This window comes from Aedes albopictus, chromosome 2, assembly GCF_035046485.1.
Source record: "Aedes albopictus strain Foshan chromosome 2, AalbF5, whole genome shotgun sequence".
Lineage (NCBI taxonomy): Eukaryota > Metazoa > Arthropoda > Insecta > Diptera > Culicidae > Aedes > Aedes albopictus.
The window spans coordinates 456762410-456788948 of NC_085137.1; the positions used below are offsets into that span (position 1 = coordinate 456762410).

At 38.7% G+C, this 26539-nt stretch overlaps 2 protein-coding genes across 3 annotated transcripts in view; both read right to left on the bottom strand.

Moving 5' to 3' along the window:
• LOC109397934 (transmembrane emp24 domain-containing protein 5) overlaps nt 1–26539 on the bottom strand; it is a 548078-nt gene that overhangs the window by 87544 nt on the left and 433995 nt on the right. The window lies entirely within an intron of this gene.
• The window catches only part of LOC109418976 (probable cytochrome P450 4ac1), a 32463-nt gene continuing 6160 nt past the window's right edge, over nt 237–26539 (bottom strand). Inside the window, exons 1-3 of one of the 2 annotated variants that reach the window (XM_019693201.3) lie at nt 23972–24563; nt 23095–23901; nt 237–570 (exon numbers count right to left, since the gene is read on the bottom strand). In XM_019693201.3, the coding sequence (XP_019548746.2) occupies nt 413–570; nt 23095–23901; nt 23972–24524 (1518 nt within the window). In that variant the 5' untranslated portion in view covers nt 24525–24563 and the 3' untranslated portion in view covers nt 237–412. Of the gene's footprint in view, nt 571–23094; nt 23902–23971; nt 24564–26539 lie in introns of those variants that run through there. The other variant, XM_029877710.2, reaches the window with a different exon arrangement.

Here is a 26539-nt window from a genome sequence, read left to right on the forward strand (position 1 = left end):
TAGTGCTCTTGATTAATATTTTAATTTAATTCTGAAGTTCTTAACTCATCAATTTAAAAAGGCACAATACGCTTGTCTTGTGATGAATTCTACATTATGGAGGGACTTGTGCACGCATAGGGGAATTATAACTTCAGAGATTTTTTTCCCTTTCGAGGTCCAATCTACAATATTGGATAAATTATTTCGACAAATTTTGGTTTTAAAATTGATATAAAACCAACGGTAAACCTATATAAAGGTTTGCTGGGCTATTAAGGAAACATTTATTAACTGAAAGTATATTAGATTCTACAATTTAAAAATATAACAGTTGGGTAACCTCAACAGTGTGCAATTGGTTCTTTTTCCTGAAAAAATCTTGTCATTCACTGGATCAACGCCGGTCCATCCAATCAGTCAGTAATCAACCTTAGCGTCGTTCAAATTTCACCACGATCGGATCCCTCGAACGAAGGACCATGTCGGCAATAAACACCACATCCTCTCGTTTGGTAACCGGCAGAACCCGGAACTCGCGTAGCACTGCAGTCAGGATGGCCTTCAGCTCCAGCATGGCGAAACGTTGACCTGTGGGTGTGAGAATGGATGTCAGTTTACTGGAAGCGTGTTTATTTGTAGTCTAAAGCCTAAAGTAGTAGCCAAGTATGCATTAGATTGTGAAAACAGGCCAACATTTTAGTCAACTGTGGCGAATATTTGTCTATCCACGCTAAAATTTTATTCCTTGTACTGAAAGCAACTGTGACACAATTTTTCCAACAAGATTTGTTTAAGAACTTTCCCATTAGTTCGCCGATTTATTTCGATCCTTTATAAGTAAAGTAAAATACTAATTCATTTTATCCATAAATCAATAAATGATTCGTACTTAAGTATATTAACGGACTTACATCATGGGCACAACGGTGATGTATTACACGTTCGGTACGTCTATCTTGGTTATATAGGACCCAGTACCTCACTAGAGTTAATCCGAGGACGTTTAACAATTTTTGGATGGACTAGTTATTTAGGAATTCGGGGTGGGGGCTGGCTCACCAAAACTTCCGGTCCGCTTTAGTGCTTTATGCATCATTGTGGCCAGGTGTTGTTCTAGTTTTTCCAACTGTATTGTAAAGCATGAGCGGTGATCCTTGGCATTCTTGTGTAAATTGGGGTACTCGGAATGTTGATCGATCACCGATTATTGCTGGCAGATGCAGTGGAAAGTTTGTCTTAATACGTATCAATCGTCTCTGACAAACGAGAAAAACTGACCTCACTGATTACCTGTCTCTGAGCCAAATTTGGTATAGAGTCTTCAGTCTCCGATTAATCGCTTCATGTTTGATAGAGGTTTTTAATCCAATGGGTTACATAGCCGCTATCCGAATGAAGAGAGTAATGTTCCGCGTAATATATCACAAATCAAAAGAGGTACGGTACATTACGTGGAGCGGATATACTGAATTGGGTACCAGACCAAGTCCCTGCTGGGTGGCACGAAATAGGTGAGCCATAGACAATAGAATCGTCAATGTCGTAGGGCATAGTATGTGACTATTGTCGAAACAACACTATTTTTGGTCATTGTCCAACCAAAATCATAAGCGGCGTCTATTTACTCTAAGCGCATAACTATGTTAGGGTCAAGATTAGGATGAAATCATTGGTAAAATATAATAACACTTTTTAGTTTGTGTAGTTAGTTGAACTAGAGTTAACTTTTTATTGAGACATTTTCTGTAGGTTTATTATGGATTACAATACATTAGCTGTCCTTTAACTGAATTATTTTATAACAGTAAACAACTTTATTCCTTCTTGATAAAAGATGTATTAAAAAAAAAAGCATTTCAATGTGGACAAAGAATTGCCAAACTATACATCTGATCAGATATTTTTCCGGTATTAAATTGGGGGTGGAGAGTTAAACACTTACGGAAAATAGTTTTTAAATGTCAGACAAACATCACATGAACACAGCTACCAATGAACCAAACCTTCTCTACTGTCTTCTCATTTTGCCGCTTCCTATCCTCAATTGAACTTATCTGACACTAGTTAGGACTGTCTGTGGAAGATCCGGGTTTCTAATTCTGTGTAGGACTTGTTAAAACGGGATGCCTGATATGTACTGCGGACAAATGGTCTGGAAGCACTGAGCAATCACAATTACTGTCGTACTAATCATATGAAATGCATGCTTTTCTACTTACATCCCGAACGTCGCCAACCGGCAAAGAGGACATGACGAAAAAACGCGAGCTGGCCCTAACAAAAACTAGAAATGCGATGAAAATGGTCACCGATGCAACGATATGGAAACAAAATAGATGAGAAATTATCGACCAAATCAAAATCTATGAACATATCGCTAATGTTCTTTATCATTCTTTCTTTTTCTCGTTTCAGCAACAAAATCGAAACCTCTCTACTATCTCTTCATTTTCTGCCTCTTCCCATCCTATTCCCACATCTTCTTATATCCTCTACCCCATCTATTTAATGTATCTGACACTTGTTGGGACTGGTAACGCCAGCGCCTGCCTGTGGAAGATCCCGGTGTGCTAATTCGGTGTAGGACATGTTAACGGGGGAGGCTTAGTAGGTCCACATCTGCCCACAAGCAGATGGGCTGACAGTTGTCGGCCTGGGTGTGGACTGAGCAATTACAATTACAATTACTAGTTATTTAGGAATTCGGATTCTAGCAACAAGGCAAACATAGAATAGAATATAGAAAATCAAATTACAAAAATATAATCATATTAGGGTATCGCGCCACTTGGGCGGTGGCTTATATATTCGTCTGTTTCCCACAATAACTCAGTCAATTTTGAACCAATTGACTTGAAATGTTGTACACGGGTAGATACTATACCTATCTCACAACATTCCAAAAGTTGTGTCAATTGGTTCAAATTTGACTGAGTTATAGTGGAAAACAGACGAATATAGAAGCCACTGCCCAAGTGACGCGATTCCCTACCAAAGATCAATCGACTCCACCAAATAAAAATAATCTGAAAAGAATTAAACCGTAAAATTACAAAATTCATAACCTAGGAAAATATAAGGAACCTAAATATCCAAGGAATCAGAAGACCAGAACTAATAACAAAAGACAATTAACTAATGAATCATATGACCAGATTGAACAAGATCAAAAGACTCAAGAACAAAAAAGCAATATCATCTGAAAACTAGATTCTTAGCGTTACGTGTCACGGGGAAAAATCGTTGTCGGATTCATGACCAAAAAGTCATGAAATCATAAGACTAACCGCTTCATTATATCATGACTACAAAACATAATATCATGACCTAAACGATGGTTATCATGAGCAATTAAAACCTTTTTAATGACCAGAAGTCAGGATTACGAAAAGCATGCGAGAAAAGTCTCTTTTCAGAAATAAAACGACGCTTAGTCATGAAATCATGGCTAATTCTTGCAAACATGATTCCGAGTCATAAAATTATGTACCAAAACAACGGGTTTTAGCGCTACTAAACGTTACACAATGCAAGCCTGTCAGTTTTTTTTTTCATCTCAGTCCCGTCAGGCGTCCCGTGCGACAGTGTTTGAAAATAAAAATAGTGCAGTAATAAAAAACATTACTGCACTATTTTTTTCAAACATTTGTGTTGTGCAGGAGCGAAGGAAGTAAGTCCCCATTTTATTATTTTCAAAGCCGTGAAAATAAAACTTTCCAACGGCACTGAAGGTTTTCTACTTAAAATCAAAATTTTTCAGTTATAAGTACATGGTGACTGTGGAAGTAATCAGTCAACGTCTTTTTACTTCAAGAGTTTATTACATTATGAGCCAGTCTAACGTCAAATTATTTATATGGCCTACGTCATGGTCTACCATCATCTACTACATCTCGTTTGATGATTCTCCAGGCCTTGTAACACTGCAGCACTTCTGACTCCGAGGATTTCAGTTTGAACGGACGAGTTTGCTTTACTGGAATTACGGATCTCTACTGCAGTCTCCAGTTCCGTTTCCAATGCGAATCAACACCGATCTAAAAGTTGGTTGGACAGCGGCAGCCTTGATGCGGCGATAGTTGCAGCAAATGATCGGCAACTTTGCAGTGAACGTCCTCCAATCTCATATTCACAAACAGCTCCAGAACATGAACCAGAAACCGATTGGCCAACCTTTCCAGCTGCATTTGAAGTATTTCCTGTGGTACAGAATGCAAGGCAAAAAGTTGTTCCGGTTCAACAGCGGTTGATTTCTGACTTCGAGGAAGCATGGTGGGTGTATGCTTCATGGTTTACTTGTCATGTTTGGTCAACAAAATATGAATCATACATGATAAATTCAAAAATACTGAATAGTGTTTATGTTTTTATGAACTAAGTTCATGATTCCAGTGTGCATGTTCCATCATTGCATGACCCAATAAGCCATTTTTTTTTTCAAAACAATTATCTAAAGGCACATTCCACGTGTTTCCTCACTGCGGTTTTTGAACTTTATCGAATGATATTTCCGGGCTCCTTCTATCGATTTTGATTATTTTGTACCAAAATGAAATAATTGAAAACTGTTTCGAGACTGCCTGCCTACTGTATGTTTTGATTTACAGCTCCATACAGAAGTCTCCGCGAAATCATGGGGCCCCTACTTTCCAACCTCGTTCCAGTCGCTACTCCCCCGAAAGTCTCCTCCTTGGAGTCACCATAGCTCTAATGAAACCACATAATCTGATGTTGACGAACATAAACTCATAATGGTTTCCTAAAGTGTGATGCACACGTTATCCTACACTCAGCGAAAAAAAAATAAAGAAATTCATCGAAATACCTTATGAAAAAATTAGCTGTAACTAAAAATTATGGATGCCTAAGGCTTAGCAGGGTGGCCAGCGAACCGGGAAAACCGGGAGAACCGGGAAAAAGCCGGGAATTCGGAATCACCGGGAAAAAAACCGGGAAATATTCGGGAATTCAGATTGCCACCGGGAAAATTTTGCATTTCCAGGAATAATTCCATACTGCTCTATTGTTTCTAATTATTAATCACTTTTTTATCATCCATGAAAATAATCTGTAATGCTAAGCTTGTTGCTGGTTTAACAGAAGTTGCAATATTTCGATATATTTTATTGAAAATACGACTTGCGTTATATTTAGATGTTGAGAATTTTAAAATCATAATATCGGTTGCTGAAGTCGATCTGTTAAGTCAATTTAAAAGTTATAACTGTTTTTATTCTTAGTTTTCAGCAAATCAAAAAGAAACAATAATTTATAATTCCTGCGTAAACTGATTAAACTGATTAAACGTCGCGATCACCAAGGCAATCTTTGATTATGTCATTCGCAAAATCATGAAACATTTCAAATAAGCAGAAAATCATGGCTTATGCAGCAATTTAATCTGTTTAGTGAGTACCCCTAATGTAAAGAGCTTCAGTAAACTTTAGTAAAGGGAAATCTTCCTCTGAATTAGTCTTGTACCGATGTCACCAAAATACAATAATGCTACAAAAACTAAAAAGGGCACTCACATGTTTCTTTTCACTTGCCTACATCAAATTGAAATTGTGGGAAATGTATTTTAACAACAGCAACAAGGAATTGATGAAAGACAGACTAAATGGAGTAAATAGGACGTTGTCGTTGGCTAAATTTTAACAACAGTTATGTACAACTAAACTGAAACCTAGAATCAGTATTTTTACTTGGCCAAACGTAATTCTAAGCAGTTTTTTTTGGCAAGTGTTACTAAAACAAATAATGTTATTATATGGAACATGAGAGACGAACACAAAACAATAAAGCCTATAGGCTTTCTGAAAAAAAAAATGTAAAATTGTTAAAAGGAATTAACGATGACTCAAATGAATTCAGCAATAAGGCTAGTTTCGTGTTCAAAAGCAATCGCTCAAGAAAGTTTTAGATCAATTCCTGGAATAAAAATTCCACAGTGACAGCCATTTGAATTGTCATTCCTTCGCAACTGCGTACTGCGAAGAAAAACGGTTTCTTGGGCGATTCATGCAAGAATTTCTGTAATATAATAGCTTTCCATCAAAAGTTTGAATATTTTTCAAAGAAGCCTGTGTGCCAAAAATGGCTGAATCTGAACATGTTGTTTAAATTAAGTTAATATGAAACATCTTCAAAATTTTAACACAAGTATCAGGCATACTGTATCAATTCTAGTGGAAATGATGTTTTGATGTTCAAACTAAAAATGAGAAGAAATGTGAAAGTACTTTACAGTTGCAAAAATGTACATGTACAGTTTTTACAGAAACCTATGTTTCATTGGCATTGCAAAAAAATGTCATCAAGAATTAAAATTCTTAAGAGATTATTTCTGAATTTTACCCAAAAGAATCTCTTGAAGTTCACCCAGGAGTTTAATTGAAAATTCAAACATATGTTAGTTCTGAAATTTATCCTGGAACAGCTCCTAAACCGATAGGGATTATTTTATTCAACACAAGTAAACAAACAAGTAAAACCGGGAAAAAATTGAAAATTTCGGGAAAAAAAACCGGGAGAAAACCGGGAAATCAAAATCTGAAATTCACTGGCCACCCTAAAAATACCTTATGAAAATGGATCATGCTTGTTATAACAAATTTCATAAGATAGATTTATGAAAAGAACAAAAAATCTTAAAACGGTGCAGACTGGATTCGATCCATGAACGTCGGGATCGCTCAGCTCGTGTTTTATCCACACGGCTACCGACGCTTGAGAATACCATGTTGCTAAACATATATAAAAGCCAAACTGTAAAATTTTCGATTTAACGTCATAGAGCGACCTTATGAAATGCATTCGGATCATTATGAATTGTTTAAAGGCCATTTCATAAGTTGGGCCTTATGAAAATCTTAAGTTTATTTGGCTGAGTGTATAATATTTGTCCGAAAACAGTTCATCCGAAACACATCCTATAATATTCATCCGAATATAACGTTTGATCATTAGGCATTTCCATCCCAAAATCCGAAAAAAATGCAATTTTTGACTCGATATTTTTTTTTAATTTGAATGATATTTTGTTCATGCGCTGGATTTCGTGAATCATTTACTTCCCAAGTAACACACTTGTCACAGAAGAGTCACGGCGGCGCATGTTTTTGTTGTGCAGAAGTCACTATTACTTACTTCTAGCAAGGAAGTATTTATTTGTTATAATTTTTTTTTATTCCTCTTCGGGTCTGTCACTGCGACCAGTTTTTAGATCTACACTGAATTCTTTTTTTACACGACTTTTTTTTACGCGATTTTTTTTTGCACGACTTTTTTTACGCGATTTTCTCGAAATTACGCGACTTTTTTTACGCGATTTTGGTCATTTGCGGAGAACAAATCGCGTAAAAAAATTTCCTTTGGATTTTTTTTGCGCGATTTCTCAAAGTTACGCGAACTTTTTTTACACGATCTTTTTTTGCGCGAACGCATCAATCGCGTAAAAACAGAATTTAGTGTATTGTGACATTAACCGTATCCTTAGTGTAGTGCATGTCGCATTACTCAATTGCCATTGAAGGCCAATAAAGTATCGATTTTGATACAGTTTTTGTGTTGCTGTCTTAGAAATTACTTTCTTATGGAAAACAAAACAAGAGCACTGATAATTGGCCATATGCATCGGAAACCTAGCATCAACCTTGTTTACCACTAAATTGTCCCCAGTAAGAAGACCCGGGTTTTAACATTAGTAGCAATACCATTCCAATAATGGAACATGTGTTCAGTAACAAGGATTCTAGTATGTTCCTTGCGTACTAGCACTTTCCAGTTTTCGAAGAGTTAGTACATACATGGATCCCTGACCCATTTTGATTTCTTTTGCATTGAGTTTAGCTTCAGATGGTGAGGTTTTTAACTATATGGGACGAGCTTGGTGGTCTAGTGGCTACCGCTTCTGATTCATATGCAGAAGGTCCTGGGTTCAATCCCTGACTCGTCCCTTTTCTCCTACTTTGTATTTTTTTATCTACTTTCTCTCTCACTCTCTCTCTCTCTCTCCTACATATACATCTCATGTATATTCGTATGTTCGTAGCGATCACTAACTTTTTGAAGGAAGCACGACACTAGACAACGGACTAGCATGCAATGCCCAGTGGCTCAGCCGGAAACTTATTCTGACAGCTGCGGCGGGCATCGAACCCACGCTACTCAGCACAATGCGACTAAATGCTTGGTGACACTAGCCGCACGACCACGAAACCACACAAATCGATTGATCGAAAACATTAATTAAATTAAATGGTGCCGGAGCGGACCTGATGTGATGGTTTAAGCACGTGACTACCCGAGCAGGAGAAAATCACTGATGAATACCAAACTCAGGTATGGAAATCCGAATACCTACAACCTGAATGAGGTATTAGGAAGCCATGCATAAGAGGTAAAATACCTAAAATAATAACTGGTGTGTATTCTGTGCATAACACGTGAATAATAACATCAGGTATGCCAATACCTAAATACTAATCGGCGATTTTCCCATACAAATAGTGATTTTTCCATAATTGAATAATACCTCAAGCAGTCCTTAACACCAAACCAATAACTCGTTGAGGTATTCTATTAATACCTACAAAATACCAAAATGAGTTGTTCCCCATACCTGGGTAACCGACCAATACCTTGTCTTGGTATGATACCTGACTTTGGTATACTTCAATTATGTCTCAGTTATTCGTTCCTGCTCGGGTATCACGCCGAGGACCTGGGATCGAATCCCACTCCCGACAAAACTCACAAAGCGTGAGTTCTTCCTTCGGAAGGGAAGTAAAGCGTGGGTTCCGAGATGAACTAGCCCAGGGCTAAAAATCCCGTTAATAAAGATTAAAGAAAAACATAAATTGAAGAATTTCCATTATCATCAATGCTTTGGTCTGACACGAATGCACTCTTAGTGTAAAATGTCATAAATAAATAAAAAAAAATCAATGCTTTGGTTATCTGAAACAATAAACATCTTAGAGATTCTTGGTAACTTCAATACATATCTATGCCTGTTTTCAAAATATCATCTCTACATAAGTAGATCTCAGTGCCAGTTCTCCAATGTTCATCTCTTGGTTCGTGGCAAACTGCAAAGACAATCAAATCAATTAATTCAGTACAATAGATTTTTGCCGAGATCCTCCTCTTTAGAGCCACCATGGCTTTATTGACAAGGACCATATGAACGGATATTGACGAACGGAATAAACTATATTTCACGATTTACTAAACATCCGATCGATAGGTGATCGATTGGGTAGCTCGTATCGTGTTTGTTCCTATTTGACGTTTGCTGATTTCCAACTTTGAGCTACATTTTGTCCAGTCGGTTTTTCCTTCGGAAAGTCGCCTCTTTGGAGTCACCATGACTGTTCAAACCGGGTAAACGGGTATTGGCGAACGGTAACTTACAATGGACTCCTACTACATTTATCCTTATGCAACAAATACCCTGAAGAGTTTCTACACATATGTTATACTGTTTTTTTTTCATGTTGATTTTATGAATTATTTTTGTATTACATATGAGGGGCCCAGAATCAAAGGGGCGTAAGTGACCATTGTTCGCGCCAACGCGAAGTGGTAACCACGAATGTTTGAGCCCCAATTTTCTCTCCAACATGCCACGTCGTCCATCTGCCCATCCAACCATTTCTTCCCGCCGAACGACAGCATGATTGATCATGCCCAAAACCATCAGCCGTCTTCGTAGTCTGTGCGCCAGCAGCAACCATCATCATCGACGCCCGAACCAATCACCATCTTATGTGCAAGGAATTTTCCTCCATCACCAAAGCCTTCACCGTCATGCATCCATCTCCTTTCATCTTATTCAGAGTGTTGAGTGCGCTCGACACCGCCAAAAACAGTCCACTTTCAACCTCCGACCGAAAGAGTCTCGATTCAACCACCGACCGAAGAAGTTTACGACCAACCACCGCCGAGTGAAAACGTTTTGATTCGCCCCCGACTTTGTACCCGATCCGAACCGAAATACAGTAAAGTAGTTGATTGATTTGTGCGACGATTTTAATTTGAACATTTTAAATACAGGTGAAGTGACACGTATTGCATCTGACGGCAAAGAAAGTCGTCTCGACCTATCACTGGGATCAAGTTCACTATCCTTCGATTGCTTGTGGAAGGTAATCGAGGATCCTCATGGTAGTGATCACTTGCCCATTATAACCACCATAAAGCATAATAGTGAAAGGTCAGTCCAACCAATTCAGGTTCCTCTTGACCTCACAAGGAATATCGATTGGCAAAAATATGCAGAAGCGGTATCTTTTGGCATCGAATCATTCAACTCCCTCCCACCTTTGGATGAGTATCGATTTCTGTCTGAACTGATATACAAGAGTGCATTAGAATCACAAAAACGACGAGTTCCAAGTGCAACCTTCAAAAGAAGACCAGCCACACTAGGATGGGATGATGATTGCACCCAGTTGTATCTTAAAAAATCTGATGCTTTCAAAGCTTTTCGTAGGCATGGTACTTCAGATCCAGACGCGCCAACTTGGTCAATTTATTGGGGGGGGGGCAAAGTCTGGTTTTTCGGATTTTTTGTATAGGAAAATCAGGGAAAATCGAAAAATCGTCAAATATTGGGGGGGCAAAACCATGCTTGCCCCCCCCCCCCTAAGTTGGCGCCTATGTTCAGATCTTTATCAAGAGTACGCTAAGCTCGAAAGACAGCTGAAGAACCTGCTGAAAGCGAAAAAGCGTAGTTATTGGCGACACTTCATTGAGGGTCTCTCAAGAGAAACTTCAATGACAACGCTTTGGAGAGTGGCTCGCAACATGCGAAACCGCTCTTCTTCTAATGAGAGTGATGAATACTCCAACCGTTGGATATTCAGCTTCGCGAAAAAGGTCTGCCCAGACTCAGTCCCAGCACAACTGATTTCTTGGGAAACATCCTCAAGAGACGATTCTCTGGACAGACCCCCCAAGTAACAATTTCGATTCTATTTGGTTTTATTTATTTTTATGATAGTTTTATCGGGACATTGAATATTCTAGTTGATCTTATCGGAGTTTCATCTAAGCACAACTATTCTTCGTCAATATGTGGTTTTAAAAACACCTCCAAGAATACTTGAGGTTCAGTTCATAAAACCAACACAACAAGAACTGTTGAACTTATTTTCAGTTTTATAAGGCTCTTGTAGTTATCTTCAATCACCCGTTCTTGATCAAGAGCAACTGTTCTCGCATGAGAACAGTTTGGTACATGAAAAATGCTAGAAAAAACTCAAGCATCAGATTTTGATTTTCATCGTTCCATTTTTGCTGCCAATCAAGAACACCTACCAGGAAACCCAACCGCGACGCGGTGCAGTGCGAAGTTCCTCCGGTTGCAGCATCCGAAATGAGGTGGATTTGGTCATCCAGGACGTCGATTCCCGTGCCATCGGGGTACCAACCATCGATCTTCAAAATCAACAACTACTTACCTGTTGGAAGTGCTGACCGGAGGAATGAGGCACTGCACCGCATCAAGGCCGGTTATCGAAAAAGGTCTGCCTGGTTGGCAACGATACCGGGCTGATAAATAAATTCATCGGACGAGATTCACAAAATCCACCGCGGTGCGATAATTTATTGTTTGTTTACAATTTGGCGTACATGTTTTATGACGTTCTTGGCGGAGTTAGCATAAACCTATATCAAGAACGTTATAAACCTGAGTACTCTTGAGTAATACCTCTTACCCTTGCATAAGATGAAATAAATTTAAGGCGTTCTAGATGGAGGCCAACCAGGCTGCATTGAGAACGTTATAAATCCTAGTATTCTTGAGTTATGCTTTTAGCTCTGGCATGAGTTGAAAGAAATTTAAGACGATCTTATGGTTATGTTGATTAAAACCATCGATGATGGACCGACCACCGGCCTAGATTTCAATGGAAGCCATGTTGAGAAAACTCATGAGCAATGTTCGCATGACCAGGAATAATATTTTTAAATATTTTATTAGTGCGTTATAATGGAAGCGCGTTGCAATTTTTGGAAGTATCTTGCAACATATATACGATGAATTTCGCTTGGCATTTGGCATCCTTGTTACACCACGGAAATATTTCCAATTTGTGTAATAAATTAATCCCGATTACAATAATGTGTCATTTTCATCGTGATTTTTTTTTTTTCAATTTAACTCACCAAATTTTTCTGTCGACATAAAAGCTGCATCAGCAACAAGACTGACAATTTTATTATCGTTTTATCATGCACTTGAAGAATTCTTCAATTAGAGAGCAATTCGCCTTGAGGACAACTTGGGAAGTACAACAAGTTTTAAGAGAAATTTAAAAACAACTCTTCAAGAGCATCTTAGGATGGGCCTCTTTGGTCTTATGGCGGGTTTATGGTTGAGTTGATGCCGTTTTGCAGAGCAATTTGGTTTATACATGGTTTTAAAGAACAGGTGTTGAAGAATACTTCAAAAGCATTATAAAATTAATTTTGTTACTTGGGCCTTCACTATGCTGGAATTTTCTATGGCTCTTCTTTCATCAAATAATTCCGCTCCGGGACGCGATATGATCAAGCTCAATCTTCTTAAGAATCTCCCAGATATCGCAAAAAGACGATTACTAGACCTGTTCAACTCATTCATGGAGAACAACATTGTTCCACCAGAATGGAGACAGGTCAAAGTAATAGCTATTCAAAAGCCTGGTAAACCTGCGTCTGATCATACAGTGTCGGACAAAACAATAAGACCACCGGTCCTATTTCATACAAAATGGCCAAGTTTGACGATATGGTACTCGGTTTCTAGTAAACCGATTTGGCAAAAATTTTGACAGCCGACATGAAATTACGAGAATTTTGATTTGTATTAAATTGATTGAGTTCTGTTCACTACTTTCAAAGTTACAGATATACGGTGCGACAAAATTCTAACATCAAATTTTTATGATGGTTATTTGTGGTCCATTCAATATAAATGTCCCCAAGTTTAAATGGCATCCTTAATTTTAGTACCTTCTTATCAATCATCAACTATCAAATACTCAAATATATCCTTTGGTAATGGCAATCTGAAAGTGGTCCTATTATTTTGTCGTTTCCTATAGCTATAACTTTTGATGTAGTGAACAGAACTCAAACAATTAAATACAAATCAAAATTCACGTAACTGCATGGCGACTGTCAAAATTTCAGCCAAATCGGTTCACTAGAAACCGAGTATCACATCGTCAAGCTTTACCATTTTGTATGAAAAATGGGTGGTGGTCTTATTGTTTTGTCCGACACTGTAATTCATACCGCCCAATTGGCTTCTTTAACGGTGTTGAGATAATTTGATATTCTGAATCTGCATGTCAAACTGAGCTGAAATCCAAATTTTCATGAATTTTAATGCCCGGGAACCTATTTAAAAATCAATTTGAAGTTTGTATGGGAGCGATTTGTCGAATCACCCCTCGTCGCAGTTTGTACTGTGTGCAGCTGTCAAACAGTTGCCCAGCTGTCAAAAGGTGATTTTAAAAAATCTCTTTGAAATTGATTTTAGGTACCAAAATAAAGTTCTAAAAATCTGAAAAAAATCTTAGTGGCTCAGAAAAAGGTGCTCTTTCGTATAAAATCAAAAAATTAATACATTTTTCAAAATTTAAAAGCCCAATTGCTGTGTTATCATGTTTAAGGAAATTGTTAGAAAAAATGATCCTATCGCGACTCGACCATTGGGTTGAATCGAATAACTTGCTTTCAAATACACAGTTCGGGTTTCGCAAGGGCAAAGGAACAAACGATTGTCTAGCGTTGCTTTCAACAGATATTCAATTGGCCTATGCAGAAAAGGAGCAACTGACTTCAGTTTTCTTGGATATTAAGGGCGCCTTTGATTCAGTTTTCATAGGAATATTGTCAGAAAAACTGCACAACAGTTGTGCAGAAACCCACAGGGCAGTCTAGAGTAGTGACAGTGGCGGTCTACGCAAAAACGTAGATCGTTGATCGCTCAAACCGAGGGAAGAAGGATTTGATGAAAAACAAAAACAATTGTATTTCTTAAAAGCAAGTCGTAAAATTTATTCTGGTTATTACTTCTTTAAGAGTGGTGGAAAATCTACTAATTATACTTAAATATTAAATTTCAACGCGAATTTAACCCGTAACGTGGGTAGATCACCTTGGAATGGTGCGTTACGGTGTAAGATCTACCATATCAAGTTTTGATCTTGCTATTTTCCGGCCGGGTTTATTTAAATGCAGGAACATTCCAGGATCAAAATTTGGTGTACTTTTTTACACTATTTATTTATTTATTTTTTTTACTCTATTTATTTTTCACTGCTAATATACCGTTTGTTTCAGAGGGATGCAGGTAAATTTAACCTATATATAAATGACCATTTACAAAAATATAACAGTGGAGAACGTATCACAATTTAATACTATTTTCTATTTCAGATTTACAAGCAGGCAATCAGCGATCAAAGCGGCGAATTATCTCTTTCTTTAGAAAGGTCAAGATTACCGTACGATACAGTGACAAGTAGACCGCGTCGATTTATTCGTGCCGAGTTCCATAATTATGGTTTCTTTTTCGAACACTTACGATAATGTATTTTGTTTTTCATCACATCTTCAACTTATATTACGCGTTGCGAACTTTCGCGGAAAATAAATATGTACAACGGTTTTATTATAAGCAATCTTATTAACACGGGAACGCCAAAAAAAAAGTAATACAAGAACATAGGTGAAACTCAAAAGCAACGATTTTAGTTGTTCAGTTGTCCAGTTTTCTCGTAAAGCTACGGCGCGGGCTTCGGTTTTTCAGCATTGGCAGTAACACTAAACGGAATTGCATACAGTTTATTTTCTGACTGAGAAACGATAAGCTTAAAACGTGCGTTATTACGAGTTGATCCGACATAAGCGTGGTTTAAAAATTATTCATACCCGGTATATAATAAAATTTAATACACAAACATACAATAAAATTATTGTATTCTTCCGACAGCCGGCTGGCGGAAGACTAAATCATATCAAGGGTTGCATAGTTCATATCACATACCAATGTGAATCCAGATCTATGTAACTTTCTATCCCTTCCCTTCCCACTAACAAACTTCCTTCCTGTGACAACCGTGGGGATGCGGAGGTACACACGGTCTCTAGTAGCAACGGATGTCACACCAACATTCCTTCCCTTCCCCGATGACCATAAGGACGTGGCCGGCGCCGGTACTGACAATATAAAGTTTTGAACCTTCAAAATTGCACATTGAGGATGGAAAGCTACACCCAGGCCCCATCCTTTTGGTTCCCTGTGCAATGTTGACTGTTCTGGTCAGTAACGGAGTAGCAACTACGAATTGTACGGTCATCTCATGCTCATGCTCATGCTCATTCATATAAGAAACGCCCAGAGAAAACCTAGAGGGATCCCAAATAATTCTATTTTAGAAAAAAAACTCCTGGAGAAATCTTAGAATGCATTCCTGTAGAATTCCTAGACGGAACTCTTGGAATCATCCCGGAAGGAATTCCTGCGGAAATCTCCGAATAAATATCTGAGTGGACCCCGGAAAAAAATACTAGAGGAATCCCGGTTGAAATTATTGGAGGATGGTTCAAAAAAACTCCTGGTAGAGTCTTAGAAAACACCTCTGGAGAAACCCCTGAAGGAACTCCTACAAGATCCCATGCTATTAAATCCTGAAAAAAAAAACACTATTTCCTTCATGGAAGGTTTTTTTGTAGAAATTCCCCGGCGAACTCCTGGTGGATGTTCCGGTGGAACACCTGGAAGAATTTCAAGAGGATTTTCTGCGAAATCCCAGATAAAAACCTTCGTACGGAATGCCAGAAGATTCATCACAAAGAATCCTTCGTGGATCTTCATAAAATTTCCCGTGAAGCTTTGTCCCAGTACAGTAGACGTTCGCTCGGTGCAAACGGTTTAACTGCAATGCTTTTTAACTGCAAGTCCGATAACTGCAACAATTTTGCAGTTATCGCACCGCTATCCGTCAGAATCAAATGTCAACAGCGATGCGATGTTTTTCGCATGCACTCTTGTTGCAGTGCGATGTTTTCTGAATGCACATTGGCTGCATTCTGCAGCGACTGACAGTTCTTTGACGTCTGTCAGTTGTTGCAGTTATCGAATTTCATTCGGTAAGTGAAACGTAAACATGTTGCAGTTATCGAACGCCTACTGTATTTCTTCAAAAACTCCATGAAGTAACCGCCAGAGTCCCAGCAGAATTCCTCCCACCGTAGTCCGAACCCCTAAATTGCAGAATTTATAATCAGTATCTATCCATAGTTCTCGCTGTAATACCATTAAAAGTTCCCCCAGAATCCCAGCGCAATGTCTCTCGACATTATTTTCCTTGGAAAGCTTCACAACTCCGTTGGAATCTCACTATCTGGATTTTCCCGAGGATTTTCCCCAGAAGCCCACCCAAAAGTTATAAATTGAATCATTTTCCCCACAAGCGCGCGAAAAAGTACATTTCAATTTCAATAACATTTCCTGAGGAAACGAACGAAATGAAATTTCTCTAAGCCCAAATCGTAAACAACTTGGTGCCCTTTTCTTCGCAACCTTCTTACAGCATCGTTTCGTTAAAATGCTGTCAGTTAAACAAATGTTAAAATTACTTACGGAAAAAGGTGAAATTTTACTTGAGCGCTCTACTTGGCAACAGGAAACTTAGCTTTACTAGGTAGCCTGTTAGGGATTCGGAACCAAATATCCAAGAAATCAGAAGACCAGAAAAAAAATAACATAAGACAGGAAGCCAGAAGACCTGATGACCACATTGCCTAATATAAAAAGACCAGAAAAATAAAAGACTCAAAAATGACCTGTAGACTAGAAGATCTATTTGGAATACAATACGAGAAATCTAGTAAAAATGTCTGAGAGAAATCTTAACATATCTCTAATAGAATATATGAACAAGCTTTAAACAAAGTTTAAAGAAAAAAACATCACAAAAGTGAAAAAAGTCTAGCTTCTGATAACACTCCTTATTTGCTTGCTTTCATTGATTTAACAACTTCTAATAGATTATTTGGGTACAAAAAGCGTGTAAATTTTTAGAAATTCACCTCGGCAAATTTGTGTAGGACCTTCTTGCAGTATTTCTACTTCCATCGATTTCTACTGACATCTGGAAACCCCTGATTATTCTTAAATCAATTTCTATTAAATCCCTTAAAAGGAATAATTCGTAAAATTACTGAAAAAATGACTGAACCCATGAAGAGCTTCCTAAAATTTAGGATTTTCTATGAGTTTAGAAAATTCTTATAGTTTAGAAGTTTTTTTTTCTGAAAATGTTTTTACAAATATAGGTTGGTGGAATTTAGAATTCTTGAATGAAAATTTCTGTACAGATTTTTCGAATAATTTTTAGAACTTGTTAAAGATTTTTTTTCAAGAATGTCGACAGTAAATATTCCCACGTTGTTTCTAACGAACTGTTGCATAAAGTTCTTTTATTTTATGCAGACTCTCACCAACATCTCTATAAATTTTATAAAAAATTCCAATAAAAACTTTAAACATGTTCTATTAAATGACAAAACAATTAAACATACTTTAGTCACAGCTTTTTGCACTAAATGTAATTCGGAAATCCGCCGGGAATTGTTGGAGTTGTTCCATTTCTGCCAGAAGTTCAACCAGAAATAAATCTAGTAAATTTCTTCTAACAAAATTCAGAAAATTCTCTGTCTTGTATATGGCAAATTTGGTGAATCGTTCAATTTACTGGAGATATTATTTGTGAACCTGGAATTATTTTCTAAGACCTGGAAAAATTAGGGATTTTTTTTTTCTTACACGAGTAGACACCCTTTAAACAATAAGCTTCCTATAAATTGCTGGTTACGTAAAGTGGATCTTAATGCCAGTTCTCCAAACATCATCTCTTGGTCCGTAAGAAGCCGCATAGATGAATAAGAATTTAATTCAGTGGAATTGGTTATTTTTTGTCCAGTTATTCTTCTTTGGAGCCACCATCGCTCTATTGACACGGGCCATATAAACCGGTTATTGGCGAACGAAATCTACGATTAACTGACATTTTCGATAGGTTGGCAACATATGATGGGAGAGTTACTAGTGCGATCGCCAATAGTACCACATAACGTAAGGGAATCTCCAGTAATGATTTAGTTCTAGTTATATTTTTAAAACGGTTACCAAATTTGTAACTGTCAAAAATAGGCTCAAACATGGGCGTCTCAAGCAGCAGTTCTAAATCCAGCATATTTCTTACGGAAATCGGTAAATTTTTTTGTCAACGACCTAATAAATCATAAACCCCGTTGGACTCGGTAGAATGATGTTCCCAGAGGGCATACATATGATTTGACATGGCAACAATATAAATAGAACGCGTCAAAATCTTGTTTCAAATTTGTGCAAAAATAGAACTGGTTCGTATGCCAGTTTCAAATTTTGTAACAAAACTGTTCGGATTTATAAATTTGAAACGCCTGCTGAAGATGACCAAGATGCAGTTTAGATGCATTTTATAACTCCCATACATTTTATAACGCCCCTGGAGATGCCCTAAGTGGAACTCTGGCTCAAAAAGATGATGCCTTTCCGAGTTCGTACGCTGGTATACAGGGCATCGAAATGTTAAATGCATTATAACATTATTGCCATACCATTTTTCAGCATGTATTCCATTTTTCATTGCTGTGAAGTAAAACAAAGACCTCATAGATCTAGACTGGCAGCACGTGGAGATCTAAAATAGGACATAAATTGTAAGAAAACTTTGTAAACTCAAAACAAAAATACGTTTTATAGCTTTAAATATGAAGGGAGGTCGATATGAGAATCGTGGATGTGTTATTTCGAATGAATTTATGACAAAATGAATAAGTGAATTTCCAGCAGCTAGTGTTGCGCATATCTCTGATGCCAATCCTCGTTCCTGTATTCTTTGCCAAAACTGGAATACTGGTTGGATCAGATGTTTTTTTTTTTAACCAAAATAAATGACAGTTCGACGCCTTTTATGAAAGATATAACAGTTTCGCGTGCTGGAAAAGGATATAACTTTTCCTTCGCTCTGACTATGGAGTTCCACTTATGTTATGTGATAGTACAGTAGGTATAGCAGCTTAGTTGAGTTGTTTAATAATGACTTATTGGCGGCCATACTGCAGACCCTACCATCTGAGATTTTTACTATTTCTAAGCCTATTTCTAAGGCTGTTCCTCCGAAGCATATGCGTATATCTCAATTAAGCTATTCAACTAAGCTGTTCAGTGCCCGCCTTTAGCTTTAAGTCATCCGGCTCAGGGACACTTTTGGCCGGTGTACTTGGTCCTAACGTACCTCGACCAAATAGACTAGCACCATTCCGGGAAATTTTACATTCCTGGAAATGTCACTTCAGTAAATGGTACTCCGGGAAATGTTATACCACCTTTCCACTAAAAAAAAGTACCGTTTCTCACTATTTATTACAAAAAGTTATAGGCCCAGACCGTAATCAGAAGATAATCAGAAAAGCAAGATGTCAGGACGCGGAGGTTGCAGCAGTAGCCTGGAAGAAGATAGCAAAAGCATTTCAAGATACAGGGCTGACGCGGAAGATCAGATTACTTCGGAAGCTCGAGCGTCGATTTGTTTGTTCAAGTAGTTCGAGTGTAGAAGAATACGTCAACGAACAGAAGAGCAGCTCTGATAAGTTTGCTTCAATAGGGTTCAAGCAAATGAATGAGAAGGTGTACAAAAGCGCTGTACGGCCTTAAACAGTCTATCTGCGTACGAATCATCGAAGGAGACAAGATTCCATTTGTGATGGCATATGTGGACGACCTGCTTAATTTTCTAGTTGAACTAATTGCCAGAGATCGGACGGAAGGATGACTTTCATTGGATCAGCAAGCCTAATTGAGAAGATCGTTTGGGAAGACGGACTCTAGACCGGTAGCAACCCCAGCTGATTCAAGCGTCAAAGTGGCCCACAATGATCACTGAAGCTACGGAGATACGGAGAGTGCCTTACAAGTAGCTTTCGTGGGTGAGACATCCGGATACCCGAGCAGAAGAAAATAACAAGAGAATAACATATCATGGTATTTATCTTAAATACTACAATACCTTGATATGCCCTTCATTAGGTGGTAATAAGAGGCAAAATAACAAAAACGAATACCAAAATTTTGTATAAATAACACCTAGAAAATAACAAGTCTTGTTATTTCAATAATGAATGCAGACATAAAATTTCAAGGGCTGTATTTGTTATCCCAAAGTTATTGAATAACAAACTAATAACATTTCTTGTTATTAAATGTTCCATTTGTTCGATGATTTCACAATGTAATAACAAATCTTGTTCTTCGGTTATTTTCACTGCAAAACCAACAAATACTACATCAATACCAAACTCTGCTCAAATACCTCCAACTGTTATTGTGATGTTCTCATAACATTTCGTAGAATAAAGCACAAATAACAATTTCAGGTATTAGAGCACATGTTGCTCTTCGCATGGTATTTGTAAGGTATTCCCTTCTGCTCGGGTATTGCTGGCGGACTGCAAGGGTACAGCGAAACCGATTCGAAGAGAGACATGAATGAGCGACGCTCAACATCCAGCTACTGGTTTACCATGCAAGGAGTGGCAACATTCTGGAGCGTGAGAAAACAACCAACATTAGCTCTTTTGTCATGCAAGGCCTTCAAGATGCGATGTGGTGGCAGAACCTGCGATCGGAGTTTACGAACGTGGAAGCGATACCCATCTACTGCGATAATCTTGCCGCAATCAGCAATCCCAGGACAAAACACGGTACCACTTCGTTCATGAATGCCTTGAATAAAAGTTTGCTGAACAGTATTCGTGAATGTTATAATGTTACCTCAACCAAAAAAAAAAATTCAAACCTTGAATAACAGACGATAAACTGCATTATTTCCCCCCTTACTGTCTTGAACAACAGTAGTATTCAGTAACTGAATTAATTGATATAGCTTAGGACTTCAGGGATTTTCTATTTGATCGAAAACATAAATTAATTCCATATCATCAATGCTTTGGTAATTCGAAACTATAAACTTATTGGAGATTTTCGGTTACGTCAGTACATATCTATGACTGTTTTCCAAAGATCTTCCCTACTTAAGTTGATCTCAATGCCAGTTCTCCAAGGACCATCTCTTGGTTTATAGGAAGCCGCATAGACAATCAAAAATTTAATTCAGTGGAATAGATTTTCGAACCTTGGCTTCCTCTTTGGAGCCACCATGGCTGTTGACTATTGACATGGACCATATGAAAGATATTGGCGATCGGAAGCTACGGTTAACGGTTAACTGAAGCATTCGATAGTTAGCCGATTGGCCACTCGGGTTGCTCGCATCGTCGTGTTTGTTCCTATTTGATGTTTGCTCACTACCGCCACCCAATGACTGCGCAACCAAGCACAACATAAAGAAGCCTAAAGTCTAGACCCTGTTCGCCAAATATCGTCTCGTGGACCATAAAAAATTGCTTAGATACCCAAGTAACCAGGGTGTTGAAGCCTTATTGCACGCAGGTATAGGGTGTATTTAGAGCAATCATTACTTTACATGCAAAGTTAAGGTTGATTTAAAGTGGAAATGGGCAATTATAGAATCAAATTACGATTATGCTGGCATAATCTTAAATCAATCGCCTTAAATAATTGCCATTTCCACTTTAAATCAACCTTAAGTGTTCATGCAAAGTAATGATTGCTCTAAATACACCGTATATCTGCATGCAATAAGGCTTCAGCATCGTGGTTAGGTGGTAACCAGAAACCTAATTTAACGGAACAGATTTCCAACTTCGGGCAACATTTTGGCCTGCCGCTTTTCCTTTGGACATCCTCCTCTTTGGAGCCACCATGACGAACCGGATAAACAGTGAGTAGCTATAACATACACCCGAAAAACATTTGGCCGAATGTAACATTCGCCCGAATACGACATTTATCGTAATGCAACAAATACCCTGATGAGCTTTTTTACTAATTTTATATCAGGGAGTTTAAAAATAATGACCTTATATTGTTTTGTTATGTTGATTTTACGAATTAACGAATTATTTTTGTACTACATATGTACATATAAACGATATTTTGCCAGCCAATAAAAGTTCCGGAGTACTAAAGGATCTGAGGAGTTCGGAGCATGTTAGCATGTTGCCCCATATCCATCCACCAAACTACTATTTCTCCAAACCAAACACTTCTAACCTAACATGGATTTTGTAGCATACGGTGTTTTATTTTTATTTTTCACAGTTGATCAAATGTCAGATGGTTGTTGATAACCGAAATTCTCGAATTTACAGAAAGAAGTAAGCCTAATAGGCTTAAATATTTGTGCTATCGGTCATTTGTATATTAGGCTTCATGAATACACCCGAGCAAATACGCTTCTCAGCGTCTGAAGACTTTAAGCGCACCTCTGTGAATCTTCAAGGAAAAAATAAAAATACTTCCGGAAATTCGATGGTTTTGGAAACATTTTCTGGGTGTTATCGTCTGGCAGATCGTCTTCATGATCTTAGACGGCTGCGTAATCTAGGAGAGAATGGGAAACTGGGACTTATCACTTGCCCAACGTTTTGACACGATGTTGATACCTTCTTCAGAAGTAACAGTAGACCACAACCATTAGTTTAGTTGTTGTCCATCCGAATGCGATTGGAATCAAGACAGACATTCAACAAAAAAAAATGTTTTTTCTTGGTTCACAAGTGTAGCAACCTTTTTTGCGGCTAGTGCGCTGTTTTGTTGATGGCAAGGAGATAAATGCGCTCTACTTCCGAAATAAATCAGAAAATGTTGCGAGTTGGGTCGCGTCGCGACTCAGTTGTGCGACGTCCGGTTTGGTGGTGAAGCGACAATACCTCTAAAGAAGACACCGGCCACCTAACTTAACCTGTTTAAATATTTTTAGAATTTAAAACATAATGGTTTCAAATTTCAAGTTTTCAAAATTGGAACAGTACCGAAATTTCAATAAAAAATCCAAAACTATACAATCAATGCTGGAATAAAACCTTCTCAAGTTAGTCAAAGCAGGACGAATAGTGCACAATCTCCCATCAACTCACCGATACAGTTCCTAGGACCCGCACTAAACGGCACATACGCATACGGATTCCTCTTCTCCACGTTCTCCGGCAAAAACCGATCGGGATCGAACCGTTCCGGTTCGGGGAACTGCTCCGGATCCCGGTGCAGGTCGTAGATGTGCACGTTGGCCATCGAATCCTTGGGAATAAACCGCTCGCCAAACCATGTATCCTCCAGAATGGCACGACTTATGAACGGTACCGGAGGGTACAGCCGTAGACACTCCTTGATCACTCGGTCCATGTACTTGAGCTCACCGTAGTCGTGTATGCTGAGCGGTTCGTTCGGGTTGGTTCGTCCAGCGATCATGGTTTTGATCTCCTCACTCAACTGCAGCTGGGCATCCTGATGATTGGCAATTGTGAGGAATATGAAAGTGATAGCCGAGGCCGTCGTATCGTGACCTTCGAACATGAACGTGTCCACTTCCTCACGGATTCCTTCCTCGTCGATTTGGTTCTTCGCCTCGCTGGCCAGTAAGGTATCCAACAGAGCGTACCGCTGGTTGGTGTTCATGTAGATATTCTCCTCGGAAAAATCGTCCAGGTTTTTTACGTTCGCGTGGAACAGGTTTCTTCGCTGCTTTATGATGCTCCTGGTGAAGGCATGAATCGGCTTGAGCAGTTTCATCAATCGACCACGGAAACCCAATAGGCGATAGGTGAACTCCTCGACAAGCCAAGGATTCATGACGCGCAGCAGGAGTATTTTGACCACTTCTTGGATCTTCGCTCGGTACTCGTCGGCCATCGACATCGAGTCCAGCTTGACGCCCATGGCGGTTTCTGTGGAACAGTGGTTTGTTATGGTTCAGTCAAAGATCATGCATTAAGAGCTATCAAACAGACAACTAACCGCAGATAGTGTTCAGCGTGAAGCGTGCAGCCAACGATTGCATTGTGGTTGTTTTGCCTTCTCGAACATCTACGTCCAATTTTTGCACAAGTTTATCGCACTCCTCTTGGAAGGTCATCAGGAACTTGGGCAAGATATTGAAGTGGAACGCCGCTGTGAGGATCTTCCTGCGGTGGAACCACTTCTGACCGGTGCTGGTCAACAGGCCCACTCCCATGAACGGATACAGGAACGTGTAGAGCAGACTCTTGTCGATGAGCTTGGTGCTGGACAGTAGGGCTTCGGTTTCCTGCGCCCGTATCGCGTTGATGATGAACCCACCGCGGATCACTAAGCGGTACGAAGCCTTGTACTTCTGCGCCCATTTGCGAGGTAGCTTAAAGGTGCTAACCTGATCGTTGAACAGGAGTGTCAGGGCATTTCCGAGAACCGGTAGGCGCCGAGGGCCAGGGAATTGCTGCGCGGCTTTATTGCTCGGAAGCAAACGAATGTGTATTTCGTACAGGACCAGAAGAGTTAGGATCACTAGGAGAACTACTGTAAGACAATCCATTCCGTGTGAAAGTTCGAATTGTACTGTTGTAAGCTGGAAGAGAGAGTGATTCCGCTAAGCCGGCTGCTGATTGTAGACGGACATCATACATGTATTGCAACTGATAAGGCCGGACTATGAGAGGAGAAATTGGCTAAATGATTGAATTGCACATATGTACAGTCGTAGCTGATAGAATCATAGACAATCAGAGGTAACATTCTCGTTCGTTGAGCTGATTAGCTACAGGATTAATAAAAATGCGAACATACGGTGCGATAGATATAATCAAGATACAATTAACTAGAGTTAGTTTTAAACATATAATCTTCACATATTTAATCGTGTTTTGGATCCACTAAATTATTTGCATCCAACGTCTGCTTTCATGACACAGAATCACTACGTGAGAATACATATAACGGTATGTTATTGTACATATTGCACGGATTTAAACCGGATCATTTGCAGCGCCTGATGACGATAAGGCCCCTGATTCATTCCAAAGGGCGGCTCTATTAACCTCCTATTGATGCTATAATTAGTACGTATCGTTGCCTCGCTTCGCATGTCTAGCAGTTTCCGATGCGGATGAATTATTTATTTGCAAACAATATCTCGTGGATGATTGTGCATTTGGCTCAAAGTTGCTAGGGAATCGCTGCATTCATTTATTGAACTAGACTCATTGTAAACATACAATTTTAATTTGCAATTTCTTCTTTTTCTTCTTGGCATGACATCCTCACTGAGACAAAACTTGATTCTCAGCTGAGTATTCTATGAGCACTTCACAGTTATTAACTGAGATCTTTCTCTTCCAATGAACATGTTTGCATGTGTATATCGTGTGGCAGATACTCTATGCCCAAGAATGTCAAGGAAATTTCATTTACAAAAAGTTCTTGGACCGACCGAAAATCGTACCCGCCACCTTCAGTATGATTCATGGGATATTCCAGGCTTTCCAAACTATTCTGGAATTAGGACTTTCAAGGTCTACAGTACAGGTCTACAGTACTCTCGTTTCTCTTCAGTCTATCGGCATAATTCTTTCACGATTGTGTCCGTTGCACCTCATAATACAGTCGACTCTCCCTATCTCGATATTGAGGGGACTATCGAGATAGGGAGAGATCGATTGGAAGATTGGAAGAACCAACTTGTAATGCATACTAGATTGAAAAAAAACCTCCGTAATTAGGAAATACCGACAACAAACAGATGTCACTTCGCCTTCCTAGAATATTTTGCACCTAGGAAATGAGGTCTAGTAGCCTGTGAAAATCAACAGTTGAGTGTCCACTGGTATATGAATAGACCCCCAATGTATTTAGAAGCATGGGCGCAATATCTGTAACTCTTTGGATATTTTTATTGTAGCGAATGTACGCTACTCTTACAGGCTCAGAGCGCAATTCTGATAACTTCGCAACATTCACTTGGTGATCTAGATTATCCAAACTATTCTGGGATTAAGACCTTCAAGCTCTACTCTTGTATCGCTTTACTTTATCGATGTAAATCTTTCACGATTATTTCTGTTGTATCCCATAATATTACGAGAATCTCTTTGTATTGTTATTTATGCGTCTACTGGCATACAAATGATCTTCATAGTATTTTGAATTATGAATCGTAAAATCTGAATATCTTGGCACTTTTTCATTGGAGCGAATGCTCGCTGAATATAATCCACGCAATTATAAAAACAAGATCCTGCGAATGTAATTATAATAAATTTTCTGTATTGATGATCTACGTCAACCAAACTATTCTGGACTTAAGACCGTCCGCAAAAAGTCCGCAGGCTCTACTCTTGTTTCTTTATACTCTTTCAGTAAATTTATTTCACGATTTGTTTGTACTTCAAGACGTCTGCTAAGAATTTTCTCCAAGAACCCCTTCAATTTTTTTTCCAAGAATACCTCTAAAAAATCCTTCATGGATTCCTCCAGGATCCAGCGTGAAATCCTACAGATATTATTCCTGGCATTACTCCAAAAAATCTTTCGGGAATTCTTCAAAAGTTCCTC